The 15857-nt window shown below is 45.4% G+C and overlaps 1 protein-coding gene across 1 annotated transcript; it reads left to right on the forward strand.

The window, feature by feature from the left end:
* The first annotated feature begins 905 nt into the window (after positions 1-905).
* On the forward strand, positions 906-14004 carry LOC146044961 (sulfotransferase 2B1-like). The gene is made up of 6 exons (XM_083163639.1): positions 906-1299; positions 6900-7108; positions 9772-9898; positions 10738-10832; positions 11259-11439; positions 12880-14004. Exons 1-6 carry the CDS (start codon positions 1161-1163, stop codon positions 12993-12995), a joined length of 867 nt encoding a protein of 288 aa, XP_083019765.1. The 5' UTR covers positions 906-1160; the 3' UTR covers positions 12996-14004.
* The last annotated feature ends 1853 nt before the right edge of the window (positions 14005-15857 follow it).

Consider the following 15857-nt stretch of genomic DNA (forward strand, 5'->3'; position numbering starts at 1 on the left):
GGGGTGGCGGGTTTGTGTATCCCGCTGGGCAGGAACGTTATATACACAGGGGATGAGTGACAGATCTGGCTAAATATATGAGATTAATTAATTAACACTGGAAGCAGCCATGTTGTGGGCTGAACCAATCTCGCACAGAAATCTTCCAGGATAACATTAGGATGATTTACAAAATGGAAGCTGCTCCAACCAATTCATTAGCCCCCACAGGTGCATATAAGGTAGGGGTTAATCTAGATGAGAGAAAAAAAAAACCTCCATTAGCACACTGCAAATTGACCAGCATCTATCTGAACCTATCTATCTCTCTATAATATCACGAGAATTATGGTATACCTACCTTAGATTGACACCTGAATTAGGTCGACACGACTGAGGTTGACAGGGCTGAAAGTTGGACACAAGCATTAGGTCGATAATGACAAGGTCAGCAGTCAAAAAGTTGATATTAGTTTTTCACAATTGTTTATTGTCCTGAATGTCAACATGGACCAAGTGTACCGCTGCCCTCACCATGATTCGGGCACACTATTTTATTCTCCCACAATGCTGTAGTACCGCCTGTCGGCACGTGCCGGCTAAGAAAAAAACATGAAAAACGCATGTCGACCTTTTGACTGTAAACCTTGCAATTGTCGACCTAATGCGAAGGTTGATCTTCCAGCCCTGTCAACCTTAGCCATGTCGACCTATTTTGCAGGTGTCGACCCCAATGCATGTTGACCTAAGTCAACCTAATGACCGTGTCCCTATGCAACATTGTTATTCAAACTGCTTTTCTGACCACTCCCAGTCAGGGACAGGAGAGGACTGCCACAGTCAGTGCCACAAGGGGGCCACTACTGTGGCTGTGTATCTTTTATGTTAACTTACAGCAGCTCTCACAACAGTCTCCCTGACGTCATCCGACCCAGGAGAACAGCGGAAGCCACTGAGAGGCGGCGGCTGCTGCACTGCAGCCAGGAACAACAAAACAAACCATGCACTGCAGTCTGAGGAAGCAGCAGCACCGGCACCTGGAAGTATTGCTGCACATGTATGATGTTACTGTCTGAGTGGAAGTGGCTTTAGCAATACTACAAGCTATGACCTAACTTACCAGGTGCAGGAAGTCCAGGCCCCAGCTTATCCTATAAAGCTCCCCAGCAGCAACCCCCAGCATGGATAGGATGTCGGTGATAGAGGAGTTTGCCGGCATCCGGCTGCCCGGCCACCTCCACACAGCACAGTCCATGCAGTATGCTCAGGACTTCCAGTTCCAAGAAGGTGACATCGTCATAGTCACATACCCCAAGTCAGGTATGAGCTGTGTGCATTGTACTTTCAGCCGGCAGGGGGCGCTATAGCTGCTGGGGTAATATAACGGGACCTGGAAACAAGCTCTGGGTGGTTGTGTGACAGTGACTATTGCAGTTAGAAGTCAGTGTCAGATTACTGCAGTGGGTCATTATTTCTACTGCTGCTGTTACTGATTATTGCTGAGTGTTACTGATTACTACTGTCTCTGCAGCTGGTCCATAACTGGGGGCATGGCAGGGCACAATGATGGGTACCTTATAAGGGCGCTGTTATACTGCGCTGTTCTATGCTATACAGAGCATATTCTACTTCCAAGAATAAAGGCTGTAACTATTTTATTTTAAATAATTATATTTTATACTAGTCTGAATGAGATGTTCTTGTAGCGCTGGCATGTGGCGCATCTGCTGTGCTCTGCATTGCGCTGGCAGGTGACGCATCTGCTGTGCTCTGCATTGCTCTGGCAGGTGACGCATCTGCTGTGCTCTGCCTTGCGCTGGCAGGTGACGCATCTGCTGTGCTCTGCCTTGCGCTGGCAGGTGATGCATCTGCTGTGCTCTGCCTTGCGCTGGCAGGTGACGCATCTGCTGTGCTTTGCCTTGCGCTGGCAGGTGACGCATCTGCTGTGCTCTGCCTTGCGCTGGCAGGTGACGCATCTGCTGTGCTCTGCCTTGCGCTGGCAGGTGACGCATCTGCTGTGCTCTGCCTTGCGCTGGCAGGTGACGCATCTGCTGTGCTCTGCCTTGCGCTGGCAGGTGACGCATCTGCTGTGCTCTGCATTGCTGATGGTTGCATTCAAGGTCAAACAGACCATCAGCAGCCTTGTTTGGTAATGGTCATAGGATATGGGAATATACCGGGGATGTAGACATTAGGTTGGCAATAACAATGAAATTGTTAATAGGTTGACATGTGAAATGAAACCCTGTCTATCTGGGTTTCTATTTGTGCTGTCACGGGAGCGCGCAGGGTAAAAAAACGTTATCTGTATGCGATTTTGACTATATACTACTGTATCATAGGATACTGTGCAGTACACCAGAACTGATGCCATGTACCACTCTTGTCCCGCAGCCCCCTGTGTGTGTGCGCTGCAGGACAACAATGGATACTGTGACTGTGAGGTCAGACAGAATGTGTAGGTTGCGCTCTGAGAGCTTGATTACGATTTGTATGCAATTCTGAGGTTTACATAACTGAGCATTTACCAGCTGACTGCATTCTCTGCGACCACACTGCCCATTCACCAAGATACCTTTTGTGATGCCATTCACAGCGAGGGACCGTTTGGCGTAGGTAATACTCCTTTCACATCGCAAAAATTTACAGGGTCTCTGTGCAATCTGAAAGGGCATTTTTAAATTTCCTGGATCCAGCAATCCGGCATTCTGATCTGGGTTAATCCTGGGTCGGACCGGGGTTGCTTAGGGTGAACAGGTAACCCGGGTCGAGCGACGTGAGTCCCGTTCACACTGTAGAGGAGGCAGCGCTTAAAGACAGTGTCAACTCCAAGCGCTGCCTCCTCCCCTGCCCCCATGACGCGCTGTCGCTCCCCCTGCCCCCGTCTGACTTCAGCAACCCAGCTTATTGCCGGGTCGCTGTGGGGAGCTAAATATCGCAAATGCCGGGTCGCTCCCAGGATGAACACTTGTCCAAATCCCAGGTGCAACCCTGCATTTGCGATGTGAAAGGGGTATATCTGGGAGAGGCGGCCAGCCAGGAACTGTGGCCATTAACTCACTTGGAAAGTTGATGTTCCTATTTCATGCGTTGTTGCTGCTGCCGATGTGTGCACAGTTGCTGAGGATTTGGTGACGGCTCAGTTGTAAATAACCTAGCAATCAACAACTGGGATACGGTCATTGGGTTGACACCATTAGGTTGACAGGTCATTAGGTTGACACAGCATTAGGATGACATGGGCAAGGTCGACATGGGTTTTTTCACAGTTTTTTTGAGCTGACATGTGCCGACAGGCGGTATTTCATGCCCTACCATCCACTAGGACATGGGCATGGTGGGAGAATAAAATATTGTGCCAAGCGCAGTGAATCATGTGAAGGGAGTCCCTTCGCATGATTCACTGCGCTTGGACGCAGTGCTACATTTCAGTGTCCATGTCGACTTTCCGGTAAAAAAATGTGAAAACCCCATGTCGACATTTTGACTTTGCCCATGTCAACCTAATGCTTGTGTCGACCTAACGACCTGTGGACCTAGACCCATGTCGACGTTTCTGCATGTCGACCTAATGGTGTCAACCCAATGATTGTCGACCCACTGCTTTGTAGACCTAATGATCCATACCCCAACAACTGCACCTGCAGCGCTGTCCAGTGCGTGACACTGCTAATAAGGAATGAAAGAGGATAGGGTATGCCAGATGTTAACAGGAAGAGAAGACTATTCATAGAGGTTATGTAGCCCCTGTAAACAGGACCCCATCCTGAACTGGCATGTATTTTTTTTTTTTTCAGTGAATAAAACAAAATAAGGGGTTATCACTGCTTGATAAATATATGAAACCCCCCCCCCCCCCCCCCATCCTCACCACAGGATAGGCAGAGAGCTCAAAGGAAGATATGTGCTACAGGAAGACGATGGGCAAGGTCTGTGTCATACAGTGAATGGCTAAAGATGTAAAAGGTGTTAGAAATGACAGAGACGGAAATTTGTTGCAAGGGAAGGGGCATGGTATGTCCCCCTGTATCTCCAGCTGCATTCCCCACTACTGCCATAACTGCATCGAGGTTTTTCTCTTGTGTGTAAATCCTTTGTGGTTTATAGTTTTAACAATTAAACATTGTATTCTCCTTTTGTCACTTGGGGACACTGGGAACCTTGGGTATAGAACACTTTATTGCTGCAAATTCACATGAAGAGAGTTTCCAGATTGGCCCTCGGGCCAGAAAGGGCTATGAACTTCTGTAGTACTTGGCCATTAGGCCATCCAGGTGCCAGTTCTTAAAGTATAATTGGGGCAAGGCTACATGTTGATCAGCTCTGCAAAGCCATCATGACTAGCACAGCGCTGTATTTGACCTAAATATACGTAGTTAACAACTATCCCGTTTCCATGGACCGTCCCAGGTTGGAAATTATATTACCACTTTTGGGAAAAAAAGTTTTTTCTTTTTTCCCCCTGTGATAGGCGCTAATTAAACTGTAATAATCTCACTTAACTTTCTAGTGTCTCAATTAAATATTGTGAAAAAATATAATCTATTGAGCAGCAGACTAAATGGTGTGATTGTGATCTCACACCTAATCAGGTGTTGGGTGCAAGTTTACCCCACCTGTACTACCAAGAAACTTTTATATGCAGACTGCGCTTATATACCAGGTGCACGTGTGGCTGAATCAACGATCACTACTAGATTATAGATAAATATATTTATTAGTATGAATATATCAAGTTAGAATAAAAAAAAATAAAAATTTCTTTATACATAATAATAAATAAAAAACACATATAAACTCTACACCATTAGAATCGGTGGCCACCTAAAAAATAAATGAATTAATTAATGAATGTTGCTTCTCAAAAGGAAGCTTTCTTTGATGAATTTTAAAAAATAGATATTGCTTTTCCAGTGGGAGGGGGAACAATATTAGCAGCCAATTTTATAATCTCCAGTCACCGTTTGTAATTTTAGTATATGCTTGTCCAGTGCACTTATGTATGTCTCATACTCACAGACTCCACAGAGGTATATAGATGTTGGGCCGTAATGCAAATTAGCAGGGAGGCAGGAGAGCTAGTAAATATTTCTCAGTCTGTGACTCTCCGTTCTACACCCGCAAAACATCCGCCGCCGTGACACTGACCCAGAGCCGGCAGTTGTAGTCAGTCCAGACGCCGTGTCTCTCACACATGGCTGGGGTCTCAGTCAGGCGTCAGGCTGGCCCGTGTAGCTGCAGAGTAGCGTCTCTCACCCGCTCTCTGTCTCTCTCTGTGGCTGTTAGAGGTCCCTCCTTGAATCAAAGACACCGGGCAAATTCTCCTCTAACGCGTTTCGCTCGTATTGGAGCTTTTTCAAAGAGTCTTTGATTCAAGGAGGGACCTCTAACAGCCACCGATCACCGCTAACACTTAACAGCTGCACAACCGGAGAACACAGACCCACATCTATCTCTGACAGAGAGCGGGTGAGAGACGCTACTCTGCAGCTACACGGGCCAGCCTGACGCCTGACTGAGACCCCAGCCGTGTGAGAGACACGGCGTCTGGACTGACTACAACTGCCGGCTCTGGGTCAGTGTCACGGCGGCGGATGTTTTGCGGGTGTAGAACGGAGAGTCACAGACTGAGAAATATTTACTAGCTCTCCTGCCTCCCTGCTAATTTGCATTACGGCCCAACATCTATATACCTCTGTGGAGTCTGTGAGTATGAGACATACATAAGTGCACTGGACAAGCATATACTAAAATTACAAACGGTGACTGGAGATTATAAAATTGGCTGCTAATATTGTTCCCCCTCCCACTGGAAAAGCAATATCTATTTTTTAAAATTCATCAAAGAAAGCTTCCTTTTGAGAAGCAACATTCATTAATTAATTCATTTATTTTTTAGGTGGCCACCGATTCTAATTGTGGAGAGTTTATATGTGTTTTTTATTTATTATGTATAAAGAATTTTTTTTTTTTTTTAATTCTAACTTGATATATTCATACTAATAAATATATTTATCTATAATCTAGTAGTGATCGTTGATTCAGCCACACGTGCACCTGGTATATAAGTGCAGTCTACATATAAAAGTTTCTTGGAAATTATATTATTATTAGTAGTAGTAGTAGTAGTAGTAGTAGTAGTAGTAGTCATTTTTACTTTTGTTATTGTTTACTTTTTTTCTGTAATTCAAACCATTCATTTTATTTACTGTTCTTTGTTCTTAATATTTGAGTACTATGATTATTTATAATTATTTTTTTTTTTATTGGGGGGGGGGGGAAATCACCTTTTTAATATTTTTTTTTTTTTTACAGACTTTTTGTACTGTGGGTTATTTCTATACACTTATGACCACTTATACACAGATTGGCCATAACTTCACGTTGTTGCCGCTAGAGTGCAAGATAGCTATAAAAACGGTACGCAGGACAAGTGAAGCATCAATTGCACTGTGTTGCTTGCGAAGAAATGGGCAAAAAACGTGATTTAACTGAGTTGGCCTGCACAATCACCAGATGTCAATCCAATTGAGAATTTGTGGGATGTGATCGAACGGGCCATCAGGCAGCTGGATCCAGTACCATCAAATCTTAAGGAATTGGAAAAGTGCAGTTCATCGGATATGGTCTCAAATTCCTCATACCACCTACCAACATCTCCTAGAGTCCATGCCAAGAAGACATTGTATTGAGGGGGTGGTCATAATAATTTGGCCACTCAGTGTATATAATAGGCTGTAGAACTCTTAAGTCCTAATATATACCTGTAAAGCATGGGCTTACCTGGCTAGTTTTAAGGGTATCTATATTGTGGGGGAGACCAGTAAAGACCAGCATATATACTGAATATATAAAAATATATTGCCTTTCATTGACTGTAGATTTCAGGCTTTTTATATTTTTCCATCCCCCTACAACAGGGACAACATGGATGCAGGAGATCTTGACGCTGATTTACAGCCAGGGAGACACCGAGATCGCCACAACTGTTCCAAACTGGGTGCGGGCCCCTTGGCTGGAGCACACCTACTTCAGAGAGACTTTAAACGAAGGAGAGGGCCCCCGAGTTATCACCACACACCTCCCGAGTGATGTTCTTGCTCCTGCCCTGGCGAAGTCGAAAGCAAAGGTAAGCTGACCGATCATTGTGATCTTTGTGTATACCTAACAGAGTTTGTTTTACAGGGAACTTTATTGGTGTTATTATGTATGTTGGGTGCAATATGCTAAGTAATGTGTAGTACGGATGGTGTAATGGTTAGCATTACTGTCTCGCAGCACTGAGGTCATGGGTTCTATTCCCACCATGGCCCTAACTGTGTGGAGTTTGTATATTTTCCTTGTGCTTGCATGGGTTTACTCCGGGTACTCCAGTTTCCTCCCAAAGAATCCTTATATATATATATATATATATATATATATATATATATATATATATATATATATAGGCTGGATTACCTCAGCTTGGACGCCATTGCTGTGGCAGAAATCCTTGTCACTGACACCTGTAGGACAGGCTGGGGTGCAGCTGTTTGAGTTGAGGGTCATGGTATGAGCATTCTACATGCCTGCTCTAAGATCTGACGCAAACTGTACTTGGTGGGATATGCCGGACAATTTTGTCTGTGTATACTGTGCCACAAAATATAAGCTACACCTGTATTTTGTCGCGTGAAATGTATTTATGCGCTTTGCCAGTTTCTTATATAGCGCACACATATTCCGCAGCGCTTCACAGAGAATATTTGAACATTCACATCAGTCCCTGCCCCAGTGGAGCTTACAGTCTATGTCCTCTACCACATGTAGATTTCATTTTGTGGGAGCCAATTCACCTACCAGTATATTTTTGGGAAACCCACACAAACGCGGGGAGAATATACAAACTCCGCACAGTTAGGGCCATGGTGGGTATTGAACCCATGACCTCAGCGCTGTGAGGCAGTAATGCTAACCATTACATTACACCGTCCGTACTGCCCCGTATATATAACACGTGGGGATCGAACCCATGACCTCAGTGCTGTGAGGCAGTAGTGCTAACCATTACATTACACCATCCGTGCTGCCCCGTATATATAACACATGGTGGGGATAGAACCCATGACCTCAGTGCTGTGAGGCAGTAATGCTAACCATTACACCGTCCGTACTGCCCCGTATATATAACACATGGTGGGAATAGAACCCATGACCTCAGGGCTGTGAAGCAGTAATGTAACCATTACACCATCCGTACTGCCCCGTATATATGACACATGGTGGGAATAGAACCCATGACCTCAGCGCTGTGATGCAGTAATGCTAACCATTACACCATCCGTACTGCCCCGTATATATAACACATGGTGGGAATAGAACCCATGACCTCAGTGCTGTGAGGCAGTAATGCCAACCATTACACCGTCCGTACTGCCCCGTATATATAACACATGGTGGGGATAGAACCCATGACCTCAGTGCTGTGAGGCAGTAATGTAACCATTACACCATCCGTACTGCCCCGTATATATGACACATGGTGGGAATAGAACCCATGACCTCAGTGCTGTGAGGCAGTAATGTAACCATTACACCATCCGTACTGCCCCGTATATATAACACATGGTGGGAATAGAACCCATGACCTCAGTGCTGTGAGGCAGTAATGCTAACCACTACACCGTCCGTGTTGCCCCATTTCATAAAAGAAACAATGGACCTTATTCGCACGGAGGACCGATGTTTTGTGTCTGCGCATGCGCATTTCTGCTCGACATTTCTTTCGGTTCGCCAGGTGCAGGCACCCTACATGCCGAGCGGGGGGCGGGGGTGCCGGCCAGCCCCATTAGCATATGGGAAGGCCCAGCGTTCTATGGGCGTTCCAATGAGAATGCTGGGCGTTCCCAGGCTAATGAGGCCGTGACGGACATGCAGGGGGCGGGCAGATGACCTCACTGAATGTCAGCTGCCCGCCCTCTACAAGGACTATATAGGTCACTCTGAACTGTGTGCACGGGTGAAATAATTTGATGGTCGGCGATGGTCGACTTCCCCGGCTGCGAATGGATGATTATGTAAATCATCCTTTCGTAGCCATGGGGGTACGGCGTGCGAGGGGGGGGGGGGGGCGTCCGGCGGTGTCTGATGGACTTGCAAGGCTGTCAGAATAAGGCCCAATATTACAAGTCTTTCCACTTGTAATCTGTGCCATCTATAATGTATTTTTTTGTCAGGAATTGCATTGTGCGACATTCATAACTACTTTTGTTGTCCTGTGGCCATGGAGATCTTGCGCAGATTGTCCATCCATGTGTGATGCTGTGATCTGGTTCTGATTGCACAGAACAGCTATTTTTTTCTTTGGTCCAATACAAACCAGCACAGAACAGATGCATTGTCTTCATACACTTGGCCTCAATACACCACACGGTGCCTGACGCGGGTGAGCAGTGTAGAATTTTACTGTCGCATCTTAGTCGTGATCAGATGTAACAACCGCTTCACTGCTTAATTCGATGTGACCTCAGTGTGCGACAGATAGTCTGACTCTGTATTCAAAGATGATGGGGAAGGTCGGTGTCATACAGTGAATGGCTAAGGATATAAAAGGTGTTAGAAAAGACAGAGACGGAAATTTGTTGCAAGGGAAGGGGCATGGTATGTCCCCCTGTATCTCCAGCTGCATTCCCCACTACTGCCATATCTGCAGAGATTAGATAAGTTGATAGGTTGAACTCGATGGACTAACGTCTTTTTTTTAGCCTTAGTTACTATGTTACTAGATCTAAAATATGTTTGTTTGTTTTTCAGGTCATCTACGTCGCGAGGAATCCCAAAGATGTGGCCGTTTCCTTCTACTATTTCCACAAAATGGCAAAATTCCTCCCGGACCCCAGATCTCTTTCTGAATTCCTGGAGCTCTTCCTTAAGGGCGAAGGTCAGAGTTTAATAACGATCACTATAGACCTTATGACTGTGCTGTGTTGCTGTACCCCAGAGCTTGCATTCTAAGCCGTGACAATGACTCTAGCCAGCCTCTTGTGAGTTGGTTTTGTACTCCTGAGTCTTACGCATTATGGGGGCGATTCTGGATCACAAGTAGTGATCGGAAATTCGGCCCTGCCCCAATGGCGGGGGTTTGCGCATGTGCATTTCTGCGCTTGTGCAAACCCCCGACTGCGAACGTCCGTGAGGAATTGCTCACTCGCCAGGCAGTTCGCAGTGGGGAGGGAGGGATGGGCGGGCGGTGGTGGGGCTGGGCCATGGGTACACAGACGATACCTGCCAGGGGTTGGTGGCTGACGTCACAGTTGAGACCATCGAATGATTTCTCTTGCAGTAAGGGGATGTGTTTTTGCTGCACATCCTCTTGCATGGTTGCTAGGGGAAACGGGGGCGGGTATTCGTGCGGGTGGCATTACATGGCTCGCTAAGCGGAGAATTTTCGCTGCTTAGCGAGTCAATTAGAATCATCCCCTATGAGATTTTACGATAGATGAGGACTAAGCCAGGCATGTCCAAACTATGGCCCTCCAGCTGTTGTGAAACTACAAGTCCCATCATGCCTTGCCACAGCTTTGCTATTAGGGAATGCTAAAACTATGGCAAGGCATGCTGGGATGTGTAGTTTCACAACAGCTGGAGGGCCACAGTTTGGACATGCCTGGACTAAGCCATAACAAACGTGTAATATGAGTGCTGCGCTTTCGGTACTCCGAGGCCTAGATATGGACAGTCGGTTTGTCATTGCTTATTATTGTCTGTTTCATCTCTCAGTGCACTACGGATCCTGGTTCACCCATGTGAAGGGCTGGCACCGGCAAAGAAAGAACATGGACTTCTTCTATATCACGTATGAAGACCTGAAAAAGGTAAAGGGCTTCTCTGTAGCCTGCAGAGAATTATGGGGAGGCTTTGATGCCGGTGCACTAGTGTATGACCGTGCATCAGTTTATATACCAGCGTCATTTATAGTGTAACTAACAAGACATTACTGCCTCACCGCACTGAGGTCAGGGGTTCCATTCCCACCATGGCTCTAACTGTGTGGAGTTTGTATATTCTCCCAGTGCTTGCGTGGGTTTTCTCCGGGTACTCCGGCTTCATGAACAATGCTATCGCTCATTACCTTGATCAGGGAGTTGGTATTATCATTGATTGTCCAATTTAGACACCGGTTAGATCAATTGATTATTTTACTGGAACCATATTGGTTCAGGTGGAGAAGGGGCAGGAGTAGTCCGCTGTTTCCTGACCTGCCAGCAAACCTTAACGGCTAATGTTCCGTCACTTGGCAGGACTTACGAAGGTCAATAAAGAAACTTTGTGGCTTCCTGGGTTGCCCCATGTACTCTACAGAGGTGGATAAAGTGGAACAGCACTGCAAGTTTTCGGTCATGAGTCAGAATGCGATGGTGAATTACACCCTTATCCCTCCGGAAATACTGGATCATGAGCAGAGCAAATTCATGAGGAAAGGTAAGTGACCGGCCCAAAGCCAAGACGTTCATTTTGTTTTTAGGTCTTACTTTACTAGTTATCTGCATTGCAGGGAATTAAAGGAATATTCTGCTGAGCCAGATCTAATGTTTCCCAACTCCAGTCCTCACTGACCCCCTAATTACAGATCTCCTTAGGTCCACCATTGAACCATCTAAATGAGTAAGCCAGTAATGATTACACCTGTGCACCAATTAGGAGATCTGGTAAACATGTACTGTTAGAGGTCCCTGGGGGCTGGAGTTGGGACACATCAGCTCGGGTACAAATGTAAAGCACATGGGCCGATAAGAGGGTCAGCTAGTGGTGATGGAGCCAACAGTGAATGACTAGTCTATCAGACAGACCTGTGAATGAGAGTCCTCTGTGGCCAGGATGATTGGCGCCTGAGAAGTCAAATTAAGGAATTGTCATGTTTTCAGGCCCTTCCTCCAGACCAGGTTCAGCAGGTTGCAATGAATAGGTGGCACAACCTCTAAAACCCCTTTCACACCAGAAATGCAGAGACCAACCCGGGAATTAAATTCCAGGGACATTCCCGGGTTGGATGCCGTGGGACATCCCAGATTGGCACCTTTCATACTGAACCCGGGATGACCCTGCATTTCTATGAGAATGTCATTGGAAATTGACTTTTTTTAGGCCCACAAAGATGAGGTCATTAGAGCTGGGGGGACGACGACTTTGCAGGCTTTCAGGGGTTAAATAGCACTGCTGGGGTCTGTTGTGCTACAGAGAAGTTGCCCTGCATAGCCAATCAGCATCAGCAGAGGCAACACGGGAAGGAGGGACATATCCCTGCACCTTTCATACCAGCCAGTAACCCTGGAAGGTCCAGGGAGCAACTCTGTTAGCTAGTGGGGTTGAAATCCCAGGGCATTTTGGCCCGGGACCCTTTCACACCAGCAATAGTCCAGGGTTGTTCCCAGGGCCAACCCGGAAATTTTGGCTAGTGTGAAATAGGTATAACTTCCCTATGTGTGTCCCTGAACCCACCTCTGCTTACCACTCCTCCTCCCACCGTTTCTTGTCTATTGACATATCCCTCTTACATTTCCAGATGAAGATGGCGTTGTAGGAAACGGTAATGCACAGTAATCACCCCCATTGGTTCTGCCGAGGTCTGTCTCCCTCTGTTGTGCATCTATCTCCCCTTTGTGTCTGTGTCCCTCCAGTACTGTGGCAGTTGTATTAGAACATGCACCTCCTGTGGGCGCCAGGGGCTCCATGCTACAACTGTGCATCCACCTGCTAGTGCTAGGGAAGGAGCTGGCGGTTTGCACGTTTCATCGGAACCTGGCCCCATTTTCTGATAGCAGCCCTGACCAGGATCATAGAAGCAGGGCATTTCCCATTTGCCAAGTTGGGAATGTGTTGTAGACCTCTCCTCCTCACTATACCTTGCTTTCTGTCTTGCAGGTATAGTTGGAGACTGGAAGCAGCACCTGACCGAAGAGCAGAGCGAAGCCTTTGATAAGGTTTTTCAGGAGAAGATGTTGGATTGTGGTCTACAGTTTGTCTGGAGTTTAGAATAAAAAGTGGCTGCTATAAATGTGGGAACACAACCGCTCTGAATGCAAGGCCATCGTCCTTCGTTACCAGGGTGGGGTGTCACTGTAGTTATGGTATCGTCCTTCGTTACCAGGGTGGGGTCTCACTGTAGTTATGGTATCGTCCTTCGTTACCAGGGTGGGGTCTCACTGTAGTTATGGTATAAAGCAGCAATAATTCCCTACAGCAGCACATTCCAGTTTTTGTATATTTCATAAATATTAATATAATCCAGGACCAAGTAACTGATTGTTCATTATACACTTAGTAAACTTATGGGATAAGTTTATTAAGATGGGAGTTATATTGAAGATGTGATGTTTCCCATAGCAACCAATCAGATCCTATCTACTAAAAGGTGCTAAATAAATAAGTAGAATCTGATTGGTTGTTATCGGCAACATCTAATCTTCATTGCAAATCACATCTAAGTAAATGTACACCTCCTTTCAGAGCTCTTCCTGGCATTCTGGGGCTCTATATGGTCACAACCTTCTTAGGTAAGAGCTGATGGGGCACCAACTCAAAAACTGCACCTCCCAATAACCGGGTCCCTGTAGAAATTGCCCCTTCCACCAACTGGATAAGCTTTAATTAAATGTGCAAAGAACTGTTGATGACTGCACTGCCAAATGGTGCAACAACGGTTTTTGCTGCCAAATCGTATTCTTTGAATTCATATTTTGGAGTAAGCTATAGATATATCTAAAAGGAGCACAATGTGACTTGAGGACTAGGTTTTTCAATTTCTTCGTACGTAAAAAATTCTGTGTCAGCCCACATGTAATAACAAGATTGCACTCTGCGCTGTAAGCCATAGCAACAGGAAAGCATCTAGAGAAATGATAGAATCTCACCGGTTACTATGGGCAACAGAACAATTACAAAGCCAATGGGATAACATATGATATGAAATCTTCTCCAAGTCAATAGGTATTTTGGGGCAGCTGTATTAAGCCTTAACAAGAGATAAATGCAAGGGTGATAAGGAGAGATAAACGTCCAGCCAATCAGCTCCTTACTGACTTTTTTCAAACACAGCCTGTAACATGGCAGTAAGGAGCTGATTGGCTGGACGTTTATCTCTCTTTATCACACTTGCATTTATCTCATGTTAAGGCTTCATACATCTGCCCCTTTATGTACTAAGTGCACAGTTTAAACGCAGATTTCTAGCATATGAACGTACCATGTGTGTTCTCACCTGAAAACCGTCTTCTCACTCCAATACTGGATTCTCTCCGTGATGTCCACAGATTAGCCACATGGGTGCTTATACGTCTATAAATGGCAAAGTCATTCCTGTGCCAGTGCAGTATGTTAGCCAGCCCTCCTCACTGACCCACATGTGCCCCACTCATTACCTCATGTATAGTGTGACATTACACTGATGAGGCTGTAACATGTGCAATGCAAACTATGTTGTATTGATTTTCTTTTTGTGCAGTTACCGGAGCGGTCGGATCAGCCTCCAACTGCACTGTGTTATTGTTTCTGTGCTCCTCTGCCCTCCACACTGTATCGGATAAGGTATGCCGGGGTGCCGGCCAAACTCAGAGGTTTTTTTTTTTTTTAAAGGACCAATCATTTATAAGGCATTGTTTTATATTGGTTGCCTTTTTTTTTACTTGTATACATTTTTATTGACTATTTTATATTTGACATACACAAAATACAATGACAGTAATTCAAAGTAAACAAAAAAGACGTATTTCACTTGTCTTTTACTATGAGTGTCTCTGCAGAATGGAGATCATTGAGTACAATAAAGATTTAAATCAAACAGTGTCAGTGTGATCGTTTTGCAGTGTTGTCATGTGTACAATATAAATGGGTAACACGCAGTAGGATATAAAAAGAAAGGGTGTGAATATCTTCAGAACATCATATACACCATATTGTCCAAAGCACATGGTAGTGTGAGGGATTTATAATCCTGGTGGGTCAGAAGCTAATCTAGAGGTATTCCATCTGTCCCATTTTGCAAAGTAGCCGCTTGGCCCATCTAGTCTTCCCCTTTTTTAAACATGTTACCTCAAACCATATTTGATCCTTATTTCTTTGTAAGGATATCAATATGCCTATCCCATACATGTTTAAATTGTACTACTGTATTTGCGTCAACCACCTCTGCAATGGCCGTGGGGAGATGTAGGCCCCTGCTCTTGTCAGCGCCCTCTCTCTCTCACCGGCTGGGCGCAACCTGCGTTTTCCAGGACACTCACAGAAAATGGCTGGGTCTGCCCCCAAAACGCTGGCCGGCTGTCAATCAGCATTGGCATTTCATCGCAGGCTTCATTCGCAGGGGGACCTCATGCATGCGCAGTCTAGCTGTGAATTTGCAGCCCTGCGATTGTGTCTGAATCGGACCCCAAGTCACCAACATGTGTAGTCTCTGGTAAAATTTGCCTTTTTTACTTTAACTACACCGAATGTGCTGCAAAATGTTATTTCCTGCTAATTCTAATGAAAAGTTTGACAGATTCATATCATATAACCAACTTCTAAGAACAAGGAATCAGTTTCACAAAACCCCAAAGCCACACGAGCAGGAAATTCCATTCACACTATGTACAAGATGAATTTGCTTTGACAGTTATTTATTTTATTTATTTATTAACGGTTTCTTATATAGCGCACACATATTCCACATCGCTGTACAGAGAATATTTGAACACTCACCTCAGTCCCTGCCCCAGTGGAGCTTACAATCTATATTCCCTACCACATGTACACACACACACACACACACAGACATTCTAGGGTTAATTTTTGTTAGGAGACATATAACCTACCAGTATATTTCTGGATTACACCGTCCGCGGTGCCCATAAATGGTTCTGCAT

Source organism: Crinia signifera, chromosome 11 (genome assembly GCF_055691185.1).
Source record: "Crinia signifera chromosome 11, ASM5569118v1, whole genome shotgun sequence".
Lineage (NCBI taxonomy): Eukaryota > Metazoa > Chordata > Amphibia > Anura > Myobatrachidae > Crinia > Crinia signifera.

Coding starts and splice junctions, on each gene's coding strand:
- LOC146044961 (XM_083163639.1), top strand. CDS start 1,161: ATGGATAGGATGTCGGTGATAGAGGAGTTTGCCGGCATCCGGCTGCCC. Junction 9,899..10,737: donor GCTCTTCCTTAAGGGCGAAG/GTCAGAGTTTAA, acceptor TTCATCTCTCAG/TGCACTACGGATCCTGGTTC. Junction 11,440..12,879: donor GAGCAAATTCATGAGGAAAG/GTAAGTGACCGG, acceptor TCTGTCTTGCAG/GTATAGTTGGAGACTGGAAG.